The following is a 24,908-nucleotide window of genomic DNA, read 5'->3' as shown; positions in this document are numbered from 1 at the left end:
TTATTTATAATTATTATTATATTATTATTACAGATTATTATTATTATAGATTATTATGGTTTTAAATGCTAATTTGCTGAATTAGAAATGTATATCTATATCTTAAATTAGATTGGAGAGTCTCCCTGTATATTGCTGCACTAGAGCTGCCTACAATTTCAGCTGTGAGCCACAGAAACTTCTGGAGAGTCAACAGCTTCCCAAATCTTGATTAAAATATCTCACTTGTGTTGTTTTTAATCTTCTAGTTTTTCTCTTGCCACTTTGAATCATTGACAATAGAGAAGGTGAGGATGCTCTGTAAATGAAACTGCAGGTGGGTAGAGAAGAGTTTACTTTCTCTTTGCAAAATAAACATTTCTGTCTGAATTGCTGATGTTCCAGGCTTAATGTGATGGAATTCCCGGAGCCTCAAAATGAAAATGGACATTTTGAAAACATTGAGGAACAAGAACAGATGGGACATTTTTATGGCATCAAATGATTAGCAAGCATCCTCCCCATGAAGCCAATAAACAGAAATAAGATCAAATGCAAAGGAAGCACACAGAAACTTTGACATATTTGTTAATGAGAACCAAGTTACATACAGTATATTCAGTTTCAAAAAATTCTTCAACATAAATCCTTTTTTCCTAAATCTATCTATTCAGAATCTGTGTCATAATCTCACTTTTTGTAGTACTGAACTGATTTAAGGGCAGTATCGTATCTCAAAATTTTCTAAATCTGAGTTTAAAATGTTATACTTTAATGCTATATTGATGTTATTTTAATATCAGCTATATAAAAGTGTGGAAGAAAATGCTAAAAGACCCAAAGAACAGTTTCATCCACCTGGCTAAGCCTTTATTTCTTTTTCAATTTCTTTTGTAGCTCTCCCATGACTGATTTCTACTTAATCTTTCTTAAAGTCTAAATCAGTAGAGTTTAGTTCCGGTCCCTGATTGTCACTTCAATATAATCCACCCATTCTCCTCAGCTATGTAGATAAACAGTTCTGATAAATAAATGCAAACTGTTGTATTCATTTACAAGAATCAAATATATTACAGGAATTGATGGTGTACTACATGTTTGTAATAAAATAGATGCAAATTAATGATTGATCAATAAGCTTTTAAATTTCTTGTTTGACCAAAATTTTACTAACTTTGGAACAAATTTTAGTTGTTGCATGATTTTATTCATTTTGTTAAATATTCAGAAACAGCTTCCTCCAATTTAGCAGATGATTTTGTATCAGAGATTTAAAAAATTGTTATTGAATATTATTATACAGAAGTTGAATAGAATTAATATTAGGCTTGACATGTCTACAGAAGAAAATAATTTCTAACACAGCTAAATGAGCATCAAAATTTTCAAAGCATATAAAAGACAGATATACAGACAAACTGTGGAAGTAGATCAGATCTCAAAATTATCTAAGTCTATGCTTAAAACTTTTTATTTTAGTGCTATGTTGATATTATTTTAATATAACGTATATAAAAAGGAAAGGAAAAGATACCAAAAGCCTTAAAAAGTTGGATTTGAACAGATTGTTAAGAGGTTTTATCTTCTGCGATAGTAACAAAATACTGAGGTGCAAAATAAATCAGGAATGCAAGTTCTTGATCTATTTTTGCAAAATGTTATGAAACATGAGCTAAGCCTAAGTATCCCCAAGGAAATGAGATAGTAGCAATAAATTTTCATGCTTCAGAACAGATGGCCTTGCCACATGAAGAAAGCAAAATGTATCAGGCTCTGTGAAATGAGAAAGAGAAGAAAACTCCTTGTCCACATGTTCTTGCAAACTGTTCTATGTGTGTTATGATAGGCATTCTGTATGAGCAGCATGACATCACGTTTAGTCTCCTTTCTGTCTCTCTCTCATCTCAGCTGCTATAAATCAGCCTGGACTGTGAGTAATGCTGAAGGAGTTAAACGTTCAAAATTTGTGTCTGTCTCTTTTATTAGCTAGCTCGAGTAAACTGGAGGCTATCCTTCAATGTCAGGTTCAGCATCCAATGACCCAATACGTTAAATTGTGGCGACCACAAATCAAGGGCATAATGAAGTCTGAGAAAGTGGTCTATCCTGATTTATTAGGACATCTGTCTGACTATAGACAATCTAGTGTTGCCCTTGGACAGCATCAGTTATTCCCATGGTCTTCTACTTATCAGACTGGCCTTCAAAAAAAGAAGAGGAAGAATGCCACAGAAACTTGCCAATATCCCAAGGTTTTGCTTCAATATTTGGAGAGATAACTTTTTAAAAAAAGAATCAAGTGAGATAGGCAAATATTAACTGGCACATAAATATTAACAGCAAAATTCTATTCTTTATACCATTTATACTATCATTGGAACTGAAATTAAAGGCTGCATAAGTTTTGGATGCTGGTTGAAATAGAGAAATAGAAAATGATCTAGAAGATAAAGCAACAAACTTATGTGGAAATATGTTTTCTCTATATATTTATCTTTATATAAGCAATATAATCTTGACTTTAAGAGTAAAAAAGTCTATATTATAATTTTTCCTTATATTTTGAACTAATTGTAAAATTGTGTAAATCTAGATTCCACATGTTCTTATACAGCATTCTTTAGAGTAGTGGATAGTACCTTTGTATTCAACTGCTCCCCACCCACCCTCCCAAGTAGTTTACATCGGTTGGATAGCTGTCATAAATGGTGGTGAGCAGAGTGCTTCGTGGGAATGCTAGAACCATGAAAGTCTACCTGTGTCCCCTTTCATGTTTAGGACCTAGCAGTGAGTCCCAGCTCCTCTGAAACTGTATGGCTTAGTTCATCCCCTCTCATTTCCTGCATCAGATGTGGAGACCACATCTTTGTCCTTTTGTCCTGGGCCCTTTTTACAAAGGCACGATTGAGAGTGTTCGGCAGCAGTGTCTCAGATAGAAAGTCCATACAGAGAGTAGTAACAGCAACCAAGAAGATTATAGGAAGCTTGCTTCCTATTATTAGGAATACTGCTTATAAATGCTATGTGCTTAGAGCTTAAAACTTTGTCAGAGACCCCACACATCCACTTTATGGTCTGCTTCTGTTCCTCCCCTCTGGAAGGAGGTTTCAAAGTATTTCTACCAGATTCTGTAACAGCTTTGTTCCCTATGCCATCCATCTGGTAAACTTGCAAGATTCATTTTTCTCTCCATGTACAAGTATACATCCAAACTAGACTGTTTTTTTTCTCTGTGTCATACACCGTATTTTTCGGAGTATAAGATGCACTTTTCTTCCCCTAAAAGAGGGTGGAAATGTTGCTGCGTCTTATACACCGAATATAGCCATTTTGGCCTCCCAAAGGCCCCCCCGCTTGTCCCATTTTTGCAAAAAATGGGTCTGTTTTTTGCAAAAACAGGGTGCACAGAGAGTTTGGGAGGTCTGCAGTGCTCCTGGGGGCTGGGGAGGGCAAAAACGTCCCCGTTTTTGCAAAAAACAGGGACATTTTTTGCAAAAACGGGGGCATTTTTTTCCTCCCAGCCCCATGAGCACTCTGCAGGCCTCCCAAACCTTCTGTGCATCCCATTTTTTTTGCAAAAACCGGCTTGTTTTTTGCCCATTTTTTGCCAAAATTGGCGTTTTTGCAACAAAAGGGGCGCACAGAGGGTTTGGGAGGCCTCCAGAATGTTCCTGGGGGCTGGGGGAGGGCAAAAACCTTTTCTTTTCTTACTTACCTCTTCAAAATCTTGGCATCTTATATACCGGTGCATCTTATATACCGGTGCGTCTTATAGTCCGAAAAATATGTGGGTTTATACATAATTTTGTATTTATTTATTTATTTTGTCATGTTTTTTTAGTGTACTGTATATTGGATGTGATGGCCTTTTGAGAGTTGTATACAACAAAATTTCATTTTAATGTATGCCAATTAGTGTACATTTAAAGTGACAATAAAGTTATTCTAAGTCTTCTAAGTTTAAGTCTTGATTTGGCAGGGGTCTAATAGGACACATTTCAAGATTACAGTGTCCACTGCAAATGAAAGCGATTGCACTTGATAATCCGCTGATAGTGCATAGAGAGAATTACCTTATATATCCTCAGGAATAACCAGGGTTTCTTCTTCATATTTTTTGAGGTTACTTGCAACACTTAGAGGTCTTGGTCATGAACTACTTTTTTAAATAACAGCCATCTCTAGCCTAGAGATGAGTTCATCTTTTCTCAATTGCATAAGCAAAGGTTTTCTTGAGTGGATACTGGGCTCAAATTATTCAAATGCAGTTTTTATCTGTTTCTGATAAAACAGATTTAAAATAAGTAAAGTCTGCTTTAATTTGAAAAGATGTATATGCATTGAAAAATAATATTTATCTGACTAGTATTATTTATCTCTCCCTACCCATCTCTTCATTATCATTCATTAAATCATTTACCACAACACAAATGTGTGTGTTTTCTTTATTTGTTTGCAGAATAAGTGCCCAAATGTTTTCCCCCTTTATTTCTTGTAAGATATATAGACAGACAGATATATTTGTGTACAAATATGTACACAATTGTGTGTTTTGATCATAGCAACTAATCTTTCAAGTCACAAGGTGCTGAATCAATGGAACTAATAGTTAAGAAGTACTGGATTAAGGGGCCCTGAAACTGAGATCAAGTCTAGCAAGCATAAACCTCAAATTAGAGGTCATAGTTAGACAAAAAACGAGGTTCCATCTGTGAAGCTTGTGTCTATCAAAAGCATCTCGTGCAGTCAGTGTGGCTAGCAATTTAACAGGGTCTGAGAAGGAATGTAGCAAGCAAGATTGTCTAAAGAAAACAGAGGCTGAGTAGAATAGTCCAAGGCACTTCTTGGAATACTTACTTATTGGATTAAATAATTATCCAAGATTTTGTGGGATCTCTTTAGCTGCTTTTTTTTTCATTCCAGTTTTCAGCATCTAAACACATGCAGTGGTCTGCCTGTTAATCATCTTCCCTTATTATCTGCTTTGGATTTACTTCATCTCATTCTACAGTCTTTAGACTTGTTTTATAATTTTGCTAAATCCTTTATATGGGTCATAGTTTTAACGTATACTGTTAAGAACAGGGAATGCATCACACTGAATCAAATACAACATTGTTGTGTGTTCTTTTCCCCCATTGGAAGCATAGGAAAGCATTTTACCGTTGACCTTACATTTAAAGAATAGAGAATAAAAAATGTGCGAGAATAGAAAATATAAGATTAAAGCTGTCACATTTAGCTGGGAATAAGAAAACACTGTACTTAATTGGATTAGGTTTGAGAAGATCAGCAGAAGACTGCCCATTCTATAATTATATAGCCAACGGTAAACTTAAATGAATATAAAGAGTCTTTTAAGGAAACCCATTTAGTATTGCACTCTAAGCCTGCATTTCTATACATAGAAATGTATAGAAATATATTTCTATACATAACAATTATACATACATACATACATACATACATACATACATACGTAGAGGTTCATAGAAATATATTTCTATATTCTTGAGAAGGTCCACTGAGATCACAGGACTTAATTTTGCATAGAAATATACAGATTTACACTGAAAATATTACTTTGCTAATTTAACATTTATGTTTGTAAAGCTTTTGCCCTTAAAAGGATAAATAAAAAAATATATGGCCAGAAGCAAATGTGGGATTTCTAGTCTTGATATAAGCTGTTCATTTCAAATAATATTACTTTGAGAATGATTTCATTTCTGCAACAATACAAAGTTGGATAGTTACAGTTCTAAAAGGAAGTAAAGTCAACACATTGTTCAATACATTAATCCATTCAACAGTATACACAAATTACAGTAGCTAAATTTTAAGAGTTCCAGTTCACATTTCAATCCCTGGGACAAAATCCATTAGATCCATTTGCCTGAGAAGAATTCATCTGCAGACTGCAGTTTTAGCTAAAACTATACATACACAAAGAGAAAACAGTTCAATGATACAATTCATGTGCCCCTAACGTTTTAGTTGAATTTATACACAAATGTCTTAAAAGCTGCTAAAATAATAAAAAAATATTTTTCCCATTTAATGAACATTTGAAAACTAGAATTTCAAAGGAAAAAATTGGTATAATATTTTTGGATATCAATGATTTTTTTTCCTAATAAAGTGCAGCAAATTTTTTAAAATCCTGACATATATAATAGAAACATGAATCTTATCGGTATAATGTACAAAGCAGGAACCTCTCTGGTAATGTGTTTACATTATTTTTATAGTATTGGAACCTCTCTGGTAATGTGTTTACATTATTTTTATAGTATTGTTTTAATGAGCGATAAATTTAGTTTCATTAATTTATAGTGAAAAGAAAATGTCATTTTTGCAACATCTAACAACAAACATCTGTTGATCTTAGGTGTCCATGAGAGTATATTCAATATTATGAACATATATAGGAAGGACTTCATTTGTTGACTTGACACCAAATTTGACATTAAGAGAAAAGATAAAGGCCAATCCTGAATTGACACTGAAAGTGTCAAGTCTGTGCTATTCTTACTACTGATTAAATAGGAATAAGACCATGTGACTGATTTATATTCCAAATCTACCTACTTCCACAAGTTCCAGCGCTGTTCTTCCAGTTGAGTTAGCAAGTAATCTATGTATTTATTTGAGTCCATGTACTCCTGCAGGAAAGGGAAAAAAATGAGCAGTGAATTTCTGAAAGGCAAGAAGTGCTAGTAGATAAAAGTTGTTAATAATTTTAAAATTGCCATTTTCTCTTTCTGTATGTACTCCTACAGTTAAAAGCAGCTTTAAGGAAGGGGGAAAGTAGCATTTAAATTGGGGAAATGACATAGGAAAGAAATTAAACGGTCCTCTAATTAGAGAGTTCCAATAAAATTTGGAGTCAAATGTCAACTTTAAAATAAAAATTAAAAGCTCATATGATTTAATGGTAAAATCCACATAAATGCTCAGTTGCGCAGAGGAGGGGAGAGAGAGGCTTTTTCTTGCGGTCATAGGTCTTGATTTTGCAGCAAATTAAATTCCTTCGTGTTCTTTATGTTAAAAATGAATGCAAAACAGATCAATGACAATTAGCGTGTCCTCTTATTCTGTTATATAATGATATTTAAAATGCTTCAACAAGATGATAATGGATATTACCAGTGCTAAGAAAAAAATCTGGGTTATGTGCTGTACATTTAATCAAGATGATAGTGTTTGCCCCTTGTTTTATTACCTAAAAACTCAAAATCCACCCTTCCTTTAGGAGACCATATATTTTTGCATTCATTGATTGTAATGCTTTATTATTCATTGAGAAGGTTTGCAGCTGTGGAATGAATGGCAGGCTTTTATCCAAACATTTGTCCTTATAACTGAAGAGTGCAAGAAAGTCCAAGTCCATCAATAATGCAATATTCCCAGATATCTTTTTTTCATGAAAATAATATGTTACAAGATGATAACTGTACCTTTTCTTTTCCTGGTGTTTCTCAAGAGGTTTTTCTAGCTTAAAATATACTCTGAATTGAGACTAGGTATTTTAATGCTGCCACACCACCAGAAAGCGTTTTTAGGAGGACACACCAAAGAATTCTGAGCATTTTTTAAATAGACAACTAAATTATACAATAGTAATTGATGAAATTGTAAATGGAGCATGCTAAAGCTTCAGTGTAATTCTGGTTTTGGATAACAACATGGGATACATTGGGCCAGATGTTTCAGTCCATGAAAAGGATCTGATTAGGAAGAACAGAAAGGTTGATAATTATGGCAGTTCACAACTGTGGCATCCACACTACCTGTTTCTATTACCTGCTACCCTAATGAAATTAATAAAAAGGATTACTATATGGCAATAAATAATCATCCTATAGAAAAACATTTATCATTAGTCTTGGTCTTAAAAATCTATTCAACGTTTTAGAATACAGATAGTACTCGCCTTACAATTGTTTGTTTAGTCACCATTCAACGTTATAATGGTACTGAAAAATATGACTTATGACCATTTTTCACACTTATGACCCCTGCAGCATCCCGTGGTTATGTGATTTACATTCAGATACTTGACAAATGGCTCATATTTATGACGGTTGCAATGTCTTGGGGTCATGTGGTCTCCTTTTGTGACCTTCTGATGAGCAAAGTCAAGGGGGAAACCAGATTCACTTAACAACCAGGTTATTAACTTAACAACTGCAATGATTCACTTCACAAAGGTGGCAAGAAAGTTCATAAAATGGGGCAAAACTCACTTAACAAATGTTTCACTTAGCAACATAAATTCTGAGCTCAATTGGGGTCGTAACTCGAGGACCACCTGTAATGGCCAGATATTCAAGAGAATATATAAGAGTATAGCCGGTGCAATTTAATGCTGTGCAGCAAATTCAAGTTATATCACTGTTGCACTGATGTTGAATCTAATACAATAATTATTTATCAAAATAATGTGAAATAAATCTGTTGGAAAAGGTACCAGGCATCTCTGATTGCAGACAGTTACATATTTGATAACCATATCAAAAAAGAGAGTGCTGGACATTATTTTCATAATAGAAGTGGAGGGTATCAAGTTGGGGGAGACTATGCTGAGAATTAAACTTGTGAACATCTTACCTCTCAATTTTGTTAGAATGTATGCTTCTATTGTATTGAATTACAGGCTCCAACTTTGTTTTGAAGCAACCATCCAAAGAAAACATACAGGAATAAATCTGTTATTGGAAACCATGAAGGATCCTTGATGCTCTCTGAGCTTGGTTGTTTTCTTGCAGACGTTTCATTACCCAAACTAGGGAACATCATCACTGCTAGACCCCTCATTTCAAACTTGAGCTACAAATATCCTCCTTTATTGGAAACCATGTGATATCTCCTACTTTGCTCTTTGCTTAGTTCCCCATGCCAAATCATAACCAGTAAAATATTGGCCTCAGTTAAAAACAAAACAAAATACAACTTGGAATGGACACATTTCTAAGTATTCTGTACCTCTCCAAAAAATCAGCATCTAAATCAGTCTTGTAGTGTATGGTCATTGTTATTGACCTGTTCTCGTATTTATATGGATTTTTAATCCATATAAATGTTTTCCTATTGCAAAGAAAGCAAGTAATGCATTTGTCAGCCTTGCAAGTAGTCCATACAAGAAGCAACTTAGACGTACTAGTTCTAACTTTATTGTAAGTTTGCATTAATAGATTCTTGTAAGTCTGAAAATCCAAATTCCCCACCACCACCTCTTTACAGTCCCAAAAATCAGGGAGGTTACCTTTTGAGATATTTGCCTCAACCCCCCATCATTCCTTCTGCAGACTCAGCTGTTGCTCATCTAACCATTGTCTAGTCTGAGGTGCTTCTTGTCTCCTGAAATCATCTCCACCACACTTTGTTACAAAATGATCTCAAATCCTTCCAAACTTTACATTTTTCTAGAAAATACTAATATTTTATAAATTAATTATATATATAAGGGGTACCCACAGGAGAAAGGCATGTTTTAAATGTTGCTGAGCTGTGAGCTACACAGAAGCTATGCATGTAGCTGTGAGCTACATTCGACATTTCAACATCATTGGGACATCCTGCCTGTTTGGAGGGAGGATAATAATAGACATTTTAATAAGAAAATTCAGTTATTCAGAAACAAAGACTTCTTATGCTGTTGTAACCACAGGGAAAAGCTTATATAAAAGGGGCTTTACCTGTCACCCCGAATCCCTCCCTAAAATCTGTTTCCAAGAATGTCCCAAGATGAATGATCTGGGATGCAAACCAAACAGAAAATCCAGGCTAAGAAGCATGTTCATTTGCTGTTGGATCAACACTACAACCTAATCTTTCTTGGCTTACTTATTACTCCCCTCCTTCCATTTTAATTTGTGTTACTATCCATAATTGTATTTACCAAAAATAAATGTCATGGTCAGATGGTTTGCTATGAAAAATTAGCAAAAGCCCAAAACCAAGGAATTTTACAAGCAGCTCACATTATGTTCCGGAAACTGAATTCCTTTTAATTTTGAACATAATCTTTTAAAACAAACAGTTGCAGCTGCTTTAAACAACATTTTACACAGAGTGCTTAGCTGATCATAATATTTCAACATTAGCATGTCATATTAAATCTCAGCAGAAAAGATTAAACCTGTTTTATAAACTTCCATGTTGAATCCCATTGTTTTGAAAGCTTGTTTTGGCTAGGAATGCTTCTGTCAAATCTTTTGAGAGACCATACACATGAATGCATTTCGATTCAGTATGAAGCTGCTTTAAAACCCAATCCAGCACTCTGTGCATTTTGGCCAAGAAATGCCTTACATTCATGGTCAAGGAAGAAAGGCTGCAAAATAATAATAATGATAATGATGATGATGATGATTATGATAGTAATAATATAAAAAATACGACTTGCCTGTATCCAAGAAGTCATGGAAACATAAAGTGGAAAAAGTTATAGAAAATGAGAAGGTGAAGATCTTGTGGGACTTTCGAATACAAACGGATCATCACTTGGAACACAACACACCAGATATCACAGTTGTCGAAAACCAAAATGTACAATTTATTGACATCGCGGTACCAGGAGATTCCAGAGTTGAAGAAAAAGAACTGGAAAAAATCATGAAATATTGCAACCTGGCCATCGAAACTATACACAGCTATGGATGAAACATGTAACAGTGATACCCACTGTCATCAGGGCACTTGGTACCATGTCCAAGAATTTTATAAGATACATCAACAAATTGCAGCTTCCTGCAATAACACCAGCAGAACTGCAAAAAACTGCTACCTGGAACATTGTACATCTTAAGAAGGTACTTGGTTGATACTTAGGACGCTGGCAGCAACCCGTATCAACCATTAGTACCAGTCAATGCTATTTGTGATGCATTTTTGAATGTTCAGTTGACTGAGTTTCATGTTTAATGAATAAAGATAAATAATAATAATACCTTAGAGCGTTTATTATCCCTGTTTTTGTAATGCAACTTCATACAAGTGTGGCTCACTTAAAACTATATTGTTTCTGTGGTTCTTGGATTTTTCTACATAGTGCTCCAGCCAAATCCTATTTGTTTTGTTTTATTTAGATCCCAAGGTATATTAGAATTTAGAAGAGAAAGCATCAGCTTGCAAATGAAGCCTAATGTCACAAAACAGTTCTATGGGTTTCAAATGAAAACAAGAACTGAAGGGTTGGAAAACACTGACAACTTCCCTCCCCAAAAGTGGGATATTATAATTGTGATGGAATGTAGTGACAAGGTGGATTCCCAGGAGAGAGGGGGTACATTCCAGAGGAGTAAGAAGCAACTCAGTCCAGTTATTACAATGCATCCAGAAAGTATCAGACCCCCTTCACTTTTGTCAATTTTGTTATGCTGCAGCCTGATTGTTGAAATTCATTTTTTTTCTCATTAATCTATATTCAGTACCCCATAATGACAAAGTGAAAACAGAATTCTAGAAATGTCTGTATTTTCTTTATTAAAAAGAAAAAAAACACACCAAAATATCACATTGACATAAGTATTCAGACCCTTTGCAACAACACTTGAAATTTAGCTCAGGTACCTCCCATTTCTCTTGATCGTTACTAACATGTTTCTGCACCTTGATGGGAGTCAACCTGTGGTAAATTAAACTGATTGGACATGATTTGGAAACACAGACACCTCTCTATAGAAGGCCCCACAGCTGACAGTGCATACTGTAGCATAGCAAAAGACATAAGAACTTGCTTGCAGAGCTCAGAGACAGGATTATTGCAAGCCACAGATCTGGGGAAGGCTACAGTAAATTTTCTGCTGCAGTGATGGTTCCTAAGAGCACATGGCCTCCATAATTCTCAAATGGAAGAAGTCTGGCTCAAACGGGACTCTTCCAAGATCTGGTTGCTCAGGTAAACTGAGCAATCAGGGGAGAAGGACCTTAGATCCTGTGTGGAGATGGGACAGAGTTCCAGAAGGACAACCATTACTGCAGCCCTCCACTGATCTGGGCTTTATGCCAGAGTGGCTAGATAGAAGCCTGTTTTCAGTGGAAAATACATGAAAACCCGCTTATAGTTTGGGGGTGGGGGGAAAGCACCAGAAGGACTCTCAGACTGTGAGGAACAAGATTCTCTGGTCTGAGGAAACCAAAATTGAACTGTTTGGCCTCAATTCTAAACGTTATGTCTGGAGGAAATAAGGCACTGCTCATCACCTGCCCAATATCATCCCAACCGTGAAGCATAGTGGTGGCAGCATCATGCTATGGGGATGTTTTTCAGCAGCAGGGACTGGATGACTAGTCATGGTTGAGGGAAAGCTTAATGGAGTAAAGTACAAGGATATCCTTAATGAAAACCTGTTCCACAGCACTCAGGAACTCAGACTGGGACCATGGTTTACTTTCCAACATGACAACGATCCTAAACACATAACCAAGACAACACAGGAGTGGCTTAGGGTCATTGTACTGAGTGTAGATTAATGAGAAAAAATATGAATTTCAACAACTGTAGAATCAGTTGTTTCTACAGTTACAAAACAAAATTGTTTTGTATAACAAAATTGACAAAAGTGAAAGGAACCTGACTACTTTTTGAATGTACTGTACGTATAAAAGAAAGAGGGTGAAGATAGCCCCTCTCTAAATGTTCACAGTGTCTTCAGTCTGGCAAGATTCTGTCTTTAGGTGTGAAAACATAAATAACTCCTCTTGTAAGAATCACTATGTCTTTCTTGGTTTTGGGCCTAACAACAATTGGCCTAAGAGGCAGTTGTCAGAAAGAAAGGAAATTGAGCAAGGGGAAAAGGATAAGCAAGTTCAATGTAATCTGTATTTAATCTATTGCCATTACTACACAATTGTGTACAGGAACATAGGTTCTACAAATGGTGAAGCACATTGCATTAAATGTATATGATAGTTTTAAGTTTCTGACCATTGGATGTTTTCAAGTGACTTATGAATATGATGGGTCAAAGAAGTCATGAAATGTTAACAAGCATGAAAAGTGTTTATGTGCTGTGCTAGAGAAACCTAGGAAAGCACACACCCCGTCTCCTTTTAATGCAATTTTTATGAGTTTCTGAAAGCCCTCTTGAGTCTTTCAATTTGGCACTAGAGCTATGTGCAAAGACTTAAAAATTTTTTAGTTTTGCTGCAGTCTTGCATAGTTTCTTCAGCAAGATGGATAACTTTTGCCTCATATAGATAGATCCTTACATTTTAAGGTTAGTCTTTAGTGCCCTAAAATCAGGGGTGAAATACACTTACCTTCCCTACCAGTTCACAAATGTGCTTGCGCACACTGTCGTCTGCACATGTGCAAAGCCTTCTGTGCATGCGCAGAGGCTTAAAATGTCGCAAAAAAGTGATATTGTGACATTCACACAGGTGGGCGGAGCCTCCCGCAGCCACTGCTACCAATTCACCTGAGCCCGATAGAACCGGCTGAATTTCATCCCTGCCTAAGATGCCTTGTTACCTTGTTCCTTTTTATTGTATTTTCCGAGCTCATATTAGCCTAAAATCAGTGCTAAGAAAAATGATATAAAAGCTCAGCAGTAACTCTCTCACTATGTAAAGGCACCTTCCTCAAGAAATGAACAAATCTGGCATTATTTTGTTTTCTTTCTCATTTAACTGATTTGTGACAGGTTTTCCCCAGTACACAGATTCAGCACACAGCTTTTAATAACATGCTCTGCTTGGCTGTATTTCTTCCAATAATTGCATTTTACAAGCATTTGCTACTAACAGAAGATTTTTTTGTGTGTATGTGTTCACCTAATACGCACATTTGGAATGCATTTTTTAAAGCATGAATTGCTTTGCATGAAAAAAATTCATATGATTCAGCTTCAGTACATATATTGGGGAAATGAATCACAATCCATACAAATTACCCATTCCACTCTGGCCCATTCTTGCCTTTTATGCGTATGCCATATGAAGTATGATTTCTGTGCCCAGCAAGGTTTCCAGGAGATAAGGAGAATAGAAAAATCATCAGATATTGTTGTTCAAGTAAATTTTTTCAAGCTGTCTGTGAGGGAGAAATGCCCTTATCCAGTACAATATAGCGGCCATTTTACTGTTTGTCTTTTCCAATGCTCCAATGGACTCCACCCCATGGTCCAATTTCTCTTAAGACCTTCACTGTCATGTATGGAGAACCACCGTATAGAGTGGAGTAGTTCCTGAGGTATTGATCTAAGAATGGGTGATGCAGATTCTAGTCCATCTTCAGCTATGGAATTTTGGGCTAAGCTGTTTTTCCTCTATGCAACCTACATCACTACCTTCTTGTGGTGGGAAAAACTAGGAAGCGTACATCTTGCTTGCATTTTGCAAAGCTATAGAAACAATCCTACTCTGAAGGATTTGGAGAAAAGATGGCATGCATGTATCTTATTCCTAACGTGTTATTTTGGTTTATATTTATTCTGTAAATTGGCTTAAGCTGTGAGAGGTATCGAGATTAGTGTAAATATATACACACACAACATACAAAAATATCAGTGGGGAGCAGTAGTGGGTTCCACTTATCTTCGCTACCGGTTTGGAACTGTGAGCTCACGTGCAGCTCTTCTGCGCATATGCAGAACTTTATGCGCATACACAGAACTTTATTATAATAATAATAATAATAATAATAATAATAATAATAATAATAATATTTTAATTTGTATACCGCCCTTCTCCCGAAGGACTCAGGGCGGTGAACAGGCAGATAAAATATAAATACACACAATAATTTAAAAACAACCCTTAAAAAACTAATTTAAATGCCCAAAACGTTAAAAAATATACTCCCCTGTAAAATAACACAATTTTAAAAACCCATCCAATAAAAATAAAAATCAGGCTAGTCCAGCCATATGAAATAAATAAGTTTTAAGTTCGCGGCGAAAGGTCCTAAGGTCAGGTAATTGTCGAAGTCCGAGGGGAAGTTCGTTCCACAGGGTCGGAGCTCCCACAGAGAAGGCCCTCCCCTGGGGGCCGCCAGTCGACACTGTTTGGCTGACGGCACCCTGAGGAGTCCCTCCCTGAGGAGTCCCTCTCTGTGGGAGCGTACCGGACGATGGGAGATAGAAGCCGGCAGTAGGCCCTTATCCATTATGCGCATGCACAGAACTTTCTGCGCGTACACAACTTTCTGCGCATGCACAGAACTTTCTGAGCATGCGCAGAGCATCCGTGATGACATCCGGGCGAGTAGGCAGAGCCTCCCACCTTTGCCACTTCCAGTTCGCCCAAACCAGGGCAAATCGGTAGAAACCCACCACTGGTTGAGGAGAGGGTCCTTGGTGCTCTCTGAGCTTGGTTGTTTTCTTTCAGATGTTTCACTACCCAAACTAGGGGTAGTGCTAGTAAGGAGGGGCATGTACAGAACTTTCAAAAGACCCAAAAAGTCTCCCCTTCCCATGCAGATATCACCAAGTAATGTTGATCCCTGTAACAAGGATCTCACTTGAAATACTCAAACATCACTGACCAAGCCCTATTTTAGCTACTTGCCTTTCTATTCATCATAATTTTCACCAAGCAGATGTGACCGCTTGCCAACCAGAAATTGTATCTGAGGGAGTTTTCTGAAGCTTGTAATTGCTAGTCCATACAAAACTCATTAAACCTTTGTGCACAGAGGCAACATCTGTTTGTCTTATTCCTTTTAAAATTAAGGACACCGAGTCACGTGCATTTCAGAACAGAGAGCTAGATAAATTCTAGGTGGAATGTTCTCGGTAAGCAGCATCCACTGAGGAGGAAAACTCATCAAAATTCTTCAGTCCATGGACTCCTGTTTGGTAGCTATGACTGTCTTTAGAAAAACATTGCTGACTTAGACAATCATTCCCCAGAGCTATATACAGTAGCTCCCGTATGTTGTGACCTGTCATGAAAATGCAGACATGAATGATTAGCGATGAGAGGCCAACAGGAGTGCAGAAGCTGAGGCTGCCTTGTCTGTAGACATGCCAACACATTCTTCATTCTTTTAGTAAGACAGCTGAAAGGCAGCTTATTTTCATTGTTTCCTGCAGTCCTTTGTCTTTCTTTTCCATGTCTGGCAGGGCACCCAGTTCTAGCCATGAATATATATATATATATATTGCTGCAAGAATAGGGCTTGTTAAGGCAGGTTGGAAAGCAGCATCTGCTCTACAGTTGCCAGCAGTGCTGATTTCATCACTACTTCTAGCTTGTTTAAAGGACAATTGCTCTGGAATGAATATTAGATTTGGCCTGTTCATATGGCCTCATGCATATCCCAAGTTAGGCATATATTTGCATGGGTATACATTCATATATCACAGAAATATATCTGTATCTCTGTTCCTCATCTCTCTATCATCTAGATTCAGCGATTAGAGAATTGTATAGAATTAGTGCTTCTAAAACTGAGTTACTGGCAAACTTGATTGGTTTGGATATTTGGTTCATTGAGAAAAATACATTTTCTGAAATAGGACTTTTTCTAGAAACAGATAGCAGAGTATGCTTCCAATGGCAGAGGTGAGTTTTTATTGCATAGCTGCCTTGTAGCTACATATGATTTGAAAAGTTTGTTGGGCTAGTGAGCTAGGAAATTAATATCCCAGGTTAATATATCTTCAGAAATTGTGGGTGCTCCATCTGAAGGTTTCTAAGAAGAGACTGGACAGGCATAGGATCTCCTGCTTGAACAGAGGGTTGGACAAGGATATCTCCAAGGTCCCTATTATTTTGTTAACATTTATAGATTTCTGCCCAGTGCTGATAGAAGATCATGTTTCCACAGACCAGATGGCGTGATGACCTTACTACCGGTAGTCCTAAACAACTGGTGAATTTGTTTGGTTTGACCAGCTGAGAAATGGGCATCAAGATCAATTCTACCTTATTCTGCATTGTTTTGCATAGTTAAGGAGTTAAGAAAAGTACAGTATTTAATATTGTTGACTATTGCTATATTTTATTCTTTAGGACATTCTACTCTTTATGGTATCAAGTTTATTTTAAAAGTTTATATTTCATTTCACCTTGCACACTGTGTCCTATCTATTGTTGTTTTTGAACTTCCACTGTATATGAATCTGAACCAAAATCTTCTCCAGCACATCTATTTATGCATTAATTCTGGAGACTATTTGAATAAGAAAGAAACACCCACGACAGAAGGTGAATATTTCAGGCTGAGGAGTCAAGATAAAACTAGCTCAATCCATCAAAGCAAATATGTCTAATCGCATGTGTGCACTTTCCATTTAACACTTTAATGTTATATAATTTTAAAAACAACTTGCCATTAACATTATATATTTAGCAAAACATTTTATGATTTAAATGTTCTTGTAACAACAGGATCCTATTTCTATAACATGCTTATTAGGTTCTGGAGGGGGCAATATATCATAAGAATTCAAAAAATGATTACCTAGTCCAGTTAGCTGACCCCAAACAATTAAATTTAAATCAAAACACAACCAGTCATGGACAAGATTAAACCAGTCAGTTATTTTTTAGACAATTTTATCCTTCTTTTATTGTTTTTATAAATTACTCAAGGAAGAAAAAACTATTAGATACAAAGTATTAGTGAAAGAAGATAAGAATTTATATTTCCAATATGATTTGTGTTGATTTCTCACTGTGAGCTACTAGTAGTAATGATAAAGATATTTGACTAGCTTAGTGGCTGATTGTATGTAGTTACAAAGAGCCCAAATTGTACTATATCTGTTCATTAAAAATACTCAGAAACCCATATCTATCTACAAATATTTCCTACACTGAAATGTTTACAACAGTCCTAAATACATTTAAGATGGATTTTTGAAGGACATTTATGGCCAGTAACAGCAAAGAGATATTTTAGTTTTGCGGCCATTTAGCTTTCACTATTAATGTCTGATGATGATTGATAGGAATTATAATTTTTGTATCATGTATATGTAACTAATACAAATGAAAATCAGCTTTTGCATTAATGCTAAACAATAGGCCAAGTGCAAATACTGACATGTTGCATTTTTAAAAAAGGTTTATTTTCAGCATGAAACAGCAGGGGGGGGGGAAATCCACATAACTACACTCAGTGTTCACAGAATTATCCACTTCATTTTGCTAAATCTGTCCCAAATGTAGTATAGATGAAGTAGATAATATCACGTGACATTGCCAAGAGAAGAAACATGGGACAGATTTAGCAAACTGAAGTGGCTGCTTCAAAATAGTAGTTATAATTAGAAAATCCCAGACAATCTTAGCTAGAGAAAGCACGTCTGAAATAAGATTTTAAATAACGTTTTAACTGGTTGGAAAGCTAATTTAACTTTACTTTTCTAACAAATAAAAAGGTAATAGTAAAATGCTCTGTTCCTTAGAATAAGTTTAAATGAAAATGTGAATCTTAATAATATGTCCTGTTGAGCAGAAATTGGGGTGATAGTTAATTGCTTCAGCTTTCCCAATTCAGCACAGATACCAGGCTGTGGTGGGGACAGAGGGGAATGAGAATAAAAGTGCCCTTGAAGGTGGAAGAAGACTGAGAAAAAAGGCAATTAAAATATAGTAAAATTGAATGTTGCATGAACTAAAATCCATTCTTGCAACGGGAGAGCTTTTTCCTCTGCCCTCTGCTCTCCTCCTTCTACATCCCGCAGTGTCAGGCTCAATGTAGCTGGTAACACTTAGGAAGAAAGAACAACACGGATTTCTGAAAAGTATCTTAATTGCAGCCTGAGGTGAAGAAGAAATCTTGAAAATTTTAAGAATGCTATAAATTCCCATCCTCTGTTATGGCGAGTCGATTGAGGTGGATTCTGTTTGAAATGCTTTCTTTCTGCTGCTCTTATTGTACATGGGCCAAGTTACATCTTCTGAGAGGAACTCAGTGCCTTGTCCTTTGCTTTCCTGCAATGTTTAACACTCCAGTCCTCAGTGGCAAAAAATTGTGAATATAAAATGACCCTAAGAGAGAGCCAGTTTGGTGTAATGGTAAAGGCACTAGCCTAGAAATCTGGAGAGTGTGAGTTCTAGCCCCACATTAGGGATGAAAACTGGCTGGATCAGTTATTCTCTTTCAGCCAAACTCGTCTCACATGGTTATTGTTGTGGGGGAGTAGGAGGAGGAAGAAGTAGTAGATACGTTCTGCCTTGAGTTACTTATAAAGTAATAAAGGTAGAATAAAAATCAATAAATCAAACAAACAAACAAACAAACTTTTTGGATCAGAAAGTTGTTTGGTGTTTAATTACATGTAATTAATGTCATTAAATAATGTAGTTAAAAATTAGATTTTTATGCCACCCATATCACCGTTACAACGACTTACAATATGTTAAAAGGTAAAAAAAAGTACTTACAAGGCAATTAAAATTAGAAGAATTAAACAGAAAAGCTAAAAACCAAGATGATGAGCAACCTATGTAATGGGGATCTTTTCTATCCCATCAACCAACCCACAACATAGCAAGGGTTTGTCTGGGACAAGACAGCAGAGCCAGGATTTTAGGGTTTTCCAGAAAGTCAAGAGGCGAGAGCAGATCTCACCTTCTGGTGGACAGCTCTAGGCAAAATAGTTTTCAGCTGAACATAGTCACAAAGTTCCACACAATGAAGAATTCAGATGGCTCTCTGTCTGCCTGACCCTAGAGCAGGGATCTCCAGACTTGGCTGGCTGAGGAATTCTGGGAATTGAAGACCACATCTTAAAGTTGCCAAGTTTGGAGAACATATTGTGCCCACATTTAGTTGAACATAGTTACAGATACCGTACTTCCCAGATCATCCTCTTTATCACAAAGATAGAATTGTCTCTATCTCAAATCTCCTTTGCAGAACAGTCTACCACATCCACAGTTCCATTATGTTCCAAGTTAAATATATTAACTCTACAGTATTTACGTTCAAGTGAATCATAATTTAGATTCCTCCTTTCACCCAAATGGATGGTAAGAAAATGTTTTCAGAACATCTACGCAAACTTTTCAGATAGGAACATGAGTTTCTTCTCATTTAAGGCTCACACGGGATCTAGGTCACATTTTTGCCAGTGTTACGAAGTTGTTTGGCATGTTAAAATAATGTGCATGCATTTTTTTGGGGGGGGGGAGTTTTTCATTTTCCTAAATTTTGTAATCAAAAGAGTTCTACATGCAAAGGTGCTGAGCACACGCAAATCCCCTTGAGCCCTCAGGATTATATATGTGGAGGCGGCAATTTAAAAGAAAGAGCTGAACTATTTTATAATTTCCTTTTGAAAACCATTTACATTAGTATTGGCTTAACTGTAGTTAAGCGAAAGGATCCAGATAAACCAACAATTATTCTTAAACAGGAAATACGTTCAAAGGATATTGCTTAATGCAATGTGCAAGGAAAATATTCGGTAATCATATCCAAAGATAACTCTAGAGAAAATTTGTATCTAAGTGGAAATTTCTAATTTATTTCTTATATACTAATATTCAGTTGGCTGTTCTCAACAGATCATTATCATGGAAATCAAATGCAACATAAGTAAATAATATTTAAAGAAAAACCTATCAGAGTCCATAAAAATAAATATCTTTTTATTATCTGTATCAATATAATAAGATCCTTCCTTCCTTCCTTCCTCGAGGTACCTGATCCTGTATGAATGGAAGAAAGCTTTTTAGCTTTCTATGAATTATGTACAAAAGCTTTGGAGAGCAAGCTAGTAGCCCCACAATTCCCATTTTCATACAAATAGGCACTTTCTATTTCCTTTTCCCATCAATTGTCTCACATTCCATACTGTTTCTCCATTAAGTGTTAATTCCATCTAATTTGTAATTAGAGGGACATGGTGGCTCAGGGGCTAAGACAGCTGAGCTTGTCGATCGAAAGGTCGGCAGTTCGGCGGTTCGAATTCCTAGTGCTGCCATGTAACGGGGTGAGCTCCCGTTACTAGTCCCAGCTTCTGCCAACCTAGCAGTTTCGAAAGCACGTAAAAATGCAAGTAAAAAAAATAGGGACCACCTTTGGTGGGAAGGTAACAGTGTTCCGTGTGCCTTTGGCGTTGAGTCATGCCGGCCACATAACCATGGAGACATCTTTGGACAGTGCTGGCTCTTCGGCTTTGAAATGGAGATGAGCACCGCCTCCTAGAGTCGGCAATGACTAGCACGTATGTGCGAGGGGAACCTTTACCTTTACCTTTAATTTGTAACGACCAGAAACACAATTCTGTTTCATTTTTGTAATTAGTTTTTGCAACAGAATATAAGAGTTGGCCACCTAAGCAAATCAGCTGTCAATCAAGATATGCAGTTGGGTTGAGCTATTTTTTTGGTATTAAGAAAAATAACAAATAGCAAATAACAACCAAAAAAAACTGAAGCTAATTTCAGCAGCTTCATCTGGTTGAACTGTGTATATTTAAGTAAACTCTTATGAACATACTTCAAACTGAATGGAAATCTCATGAGTAACAGAATTATTGTGATTCTTATTATTGCATGTTTATATTGTAATGTTATATTATAATACATTATACCAGGGGTCTCCAACCTTGGTCCCTTTAAGACTTGTGGACTTCAACTCCCAAAGCTGGCTGAGGATTTCTGGGAGTTGAAGTCCACAAGTCTTAAAGGGACCAAGGTTGGAGACCCCTGCATTATACCATCCTTATGAGAAAAATATTTATTTTGCATCCATTTTAACTTTTTAAAAAATAAATATAATATTTCAATAACACTTGTGGAATTACAATTTTGCGGATGGATGGCCTTCTTGCCTTGGCCTTCCATAAACTGGTGATTAGTATGACTGGAAGGGCATAGGTCGTGCTTAACCCCATCTGCTGTTCTAACTAGTTCAATGCCTTATGCCTTTAAGTTCCTGTATACATGGTCCAAGGTTTCCTATTCTGAAATAATTTCCTGCTTTCGCTGAGCGGAGACAAGCTCTTTGTGACACAGTACTTCTCCCTAAATGAGATCTTTCACGGTCTTTATGTAGCACCTCTACACCACAATGAACCAGCATTTAGCTCATTGACCAAGGAATGCACAGTGGAATACATAAGTTGGTCACTTCACGCTTGTTCTTTCAAACACAGTAGTTCAATTTCATGTTCCCACTGAAGAAGCCAATACTTTCTCTATTGCCTGCATACTGCCCTGCCATGCTAGTCTTTCAATTGGTGCTATCTTTTCCTGTTCCCCATACCTTGTCTTTAATATGCAAGTGTGGAAGTTCTTTCCATTAAAATATATGAAGGATCTAAATGCTTTCCCTCTCGACTATTGATAAAGAGTCATAGCAATGTTGATGCACGGAAATAGGTAAACCATTTTTAGATTTTTAGAGTTAAGACGTATAAGTAAATTTCATAACTGCTTGGTCATCATTGTGTAATGAATAATTCATTTTAAGCAATTGAAAATGAGTGACTTATAATGTGTTGGCTTTCTATTCTTGAAAGTATAAATAAACATTACAGGGTTTTTGAGATCTCTTATTATTTTAGGGTTACAGAAACCAAACAGACATTTTTTTTAAAAAAGGAATTTTTTAATAATGGTTTTCATTATACACAAACCAAAAAAACATTTTTAAGTCAGGAGAAGTTTTTTTCTGTCAGTTAACACCCTTCAAAATGTTGGTTTTATGGCTGATGTTTCATCATGCCTTGAAACAGTTTTACCTATCAAAACAGGGATCCCCAACCTATGGGCCACAGCCTATTACTGGGCTGTGAGCTCTTCAAAACCATTTGCACGAGCAGCGGGCATGCGTTAACAGCACTCGCACAAATGCAGCTGCATGTATGTGTATGCTTGCCCTCCCCTTGCACGGAACCATCCGGTCTCCCCCACTGGTCCACAGAGCCCACCAAAAGGTTGGGGAACTCTGTATTAAAGCCACAAGTGCAGAAGCATAGAGAATGCCCTTGAAGGACAGAAGGAAGACTGTTGCTACCAAGGCAACAGTCAAATAACTGAGTCTTGAAAATAACTTGAGAAAATATCTTGACAAACCCTTTCTTAGTTCATGCAAAGATAAAGTAAGCCAAGAGGACTCAGATTTTATAACAGATACATTAAAGTAGTCCTGACCTATATGGCATTGGTTGTTTTGTCCGGTCTATCTTATAAGGCCGACAAAGAGGAAGATAATATGGGAAGCAGGCCTCCTCTTTACGTTGAGCTGTAAGATCAGCACAACGTTCCTCCTTTCTGGAATGTATCAAAAATATTAATTAAAAGCTAAGCCTTAATTTTAAGAACAGTACCTATAAAAGAGAACATTTGTAGTTCAGGGTTGAACTGTGGGGTCCTTGGTGCCTCCTTAATACTGATGATGTCATTAGTTGAATAATGAAATATCTGCAAGAAAACAACTATTCTCAGAGAGCACCAAGGACCCAATAATTTAAGAACAATGCCGAAACATTTTGTTATTGTTGTTACTTTTCTTTTTCATTAATTTTTCCTTTTACACTTGTGTTTTGTTTGTGGAATAGCGTGATCTGTGAATGCATCCATTGTGATCTCTAAACCATGATTTATAAAATAGTAAACTATGGCTGAGACATATTAAGAGCATTTTTGATAGGTAGTCAGAATAAAAATATTCAATTAATTAAATAAATAAAAGTAAGAATAGTTACTTCCTGAATCACAATTAAAACATTCTTGCTGAATATCACAGTCACTTTATGGGGGAGATGGGCAGCATACAGATTTGATAAACAAACAAGCAAATAAATAAATATAATTTTAATTTAATAGTATAGACTGGATGTATGAATTCTAACAGGTAATCCTGTATGAATTACTTATCCATTTTTCCTTAAATGTAATACAACTACATTTTGCAAATATTAGGAAATCAATCTGTTTATATTGATTGCTAACTCATTTCTGTCAGGAGCAGTGGTGGGTTTGCCCCGGTTCGGACCGGTTCGCAAGAACCAGTAGTAAAACTGGCGGGAGGCTCCACCCACTGACCAAGACGTCATCAGGAAGCTTCTGCGCATGGCAGGGGTGAAATGCTCCTGGTTCAGACCAGATCAGGCGATCCGGTAGCGATGGGGGTGGGTAGTTCAAAGAACCGGTAGCAAAAATCCCTGCTCCACCCCACCCAAGCCCACCCAATCACCCAGTCCTAACTTGCCTTCTTGGCAGCTTCCTGCTTCTTTCGGTCTTGCTCACTATTCTGGCCTTGTTTCGGCTGCTGCAATCAATTGCATCTGCTAGCAACTGAATCTGCGTGCCTGCAATCCATCTCATCGGTGAGCAACTCAATCTGCCTGCCTTTTACCTTGAATTTGGTAAGTAAGGGGGGGGGAGCTTTAAAAAAATAGTTAATTGGGGTTTTTTTTAGGAGTTTTATTTTTTTTTAGACATAGCAATTTAAAGTTAAGGAAGTTTTAAATTTAGCTGCTTTTATCTAAAAATATAAATAAAATAAAATAATAAAATAGAATATTTGTGCAGCTTTCTGAGATTTGGTGTGTTTCTGTAGTGTTTCATTCTAACTACACAAACACACAAAATCTCACAAAGCTGTATGTGGCATTTTGTGTGTGTGTATGAGTCAGTTGTGTTGTGTGTGTGTGTAAAGTGTGAAAGTTGGTTTTTGAGCTTTTTGTGGCTGTGTGAGGTTCCTGCATGTTGCAGAGGTCATTTTGGGTGAAGTGCAGCTGCTTTTACATTGTGTGTGAGTCAGTTGTGTTGTGTTGTGTTGTGTGTGTGTAAAGTGTGAAAGTTGGTTTTTGGGCTTTTTTGGCTGCGTGAGGTTCCTGCTTGTTGCAGGGGCCATTTTGGGTGAGGTGCAGCTGCTTTTACATTGTGTGTGAGTCAATTGTGTTGTGTTGTGTGTGTGTAAAGTGTGAAAGTTGGTTTTTGGGCTTTTTTGGCTGCGTGAGGTTCCTGCTTGTTGCAGGGGCCATTTTGGGTGAGGTGCAGCTGCTTTT

At 36.6% G+C, this 24,908-nt stretch overlaps 1 protein-coding gene across 7 annotated transcripts in view; it reads right to left on the bottom strand.

Annotated features, from left to right (window-relative positions):
* NCKAP5 (NCK associated protein 5) overlaps window positions 1-24,908 on the bottom strand; it is a 638,109-nt gene that overhangs the window by 468,777 nt on the left and 144,424 nt on the right. For all 7 annotated transcript variants that reach the window (XR_009156463.1, XM_058194176.1, XM_058194167.1 and 4 more), the window contains one exon: window positions 6,571-6,644. Coding sequence is in view for 6 of the 7 variants with exons in the window: in XM_058194176.1 (XP_058050159.1) it covers window positions 6,571-6,644 (74 nt within the window). In the remaining variant the exon portion in view is untranslated. The remainder of the gene's footprint in view (window positions 1-6,570; window positions 6,645-24,908) is intronic.

This window comes from Ahaetulla prasina, chromosome 1, assembly GCF_028640845.1.
Source record: "Ahaetulla prasina isolate Xishuangbanna chromosome 1, ASM2864084v1, whole genome shotgun sequence".
Lineage (NCBI taxonomy): Eukaryota > Metazoa > Chordata > Lepidosauria > Squamata > Colubridae > Ahaetulla > Ahaetulla prasina.
This window is presented reverse-complemented; position numbering and strand designations above follow the sequence as displayed.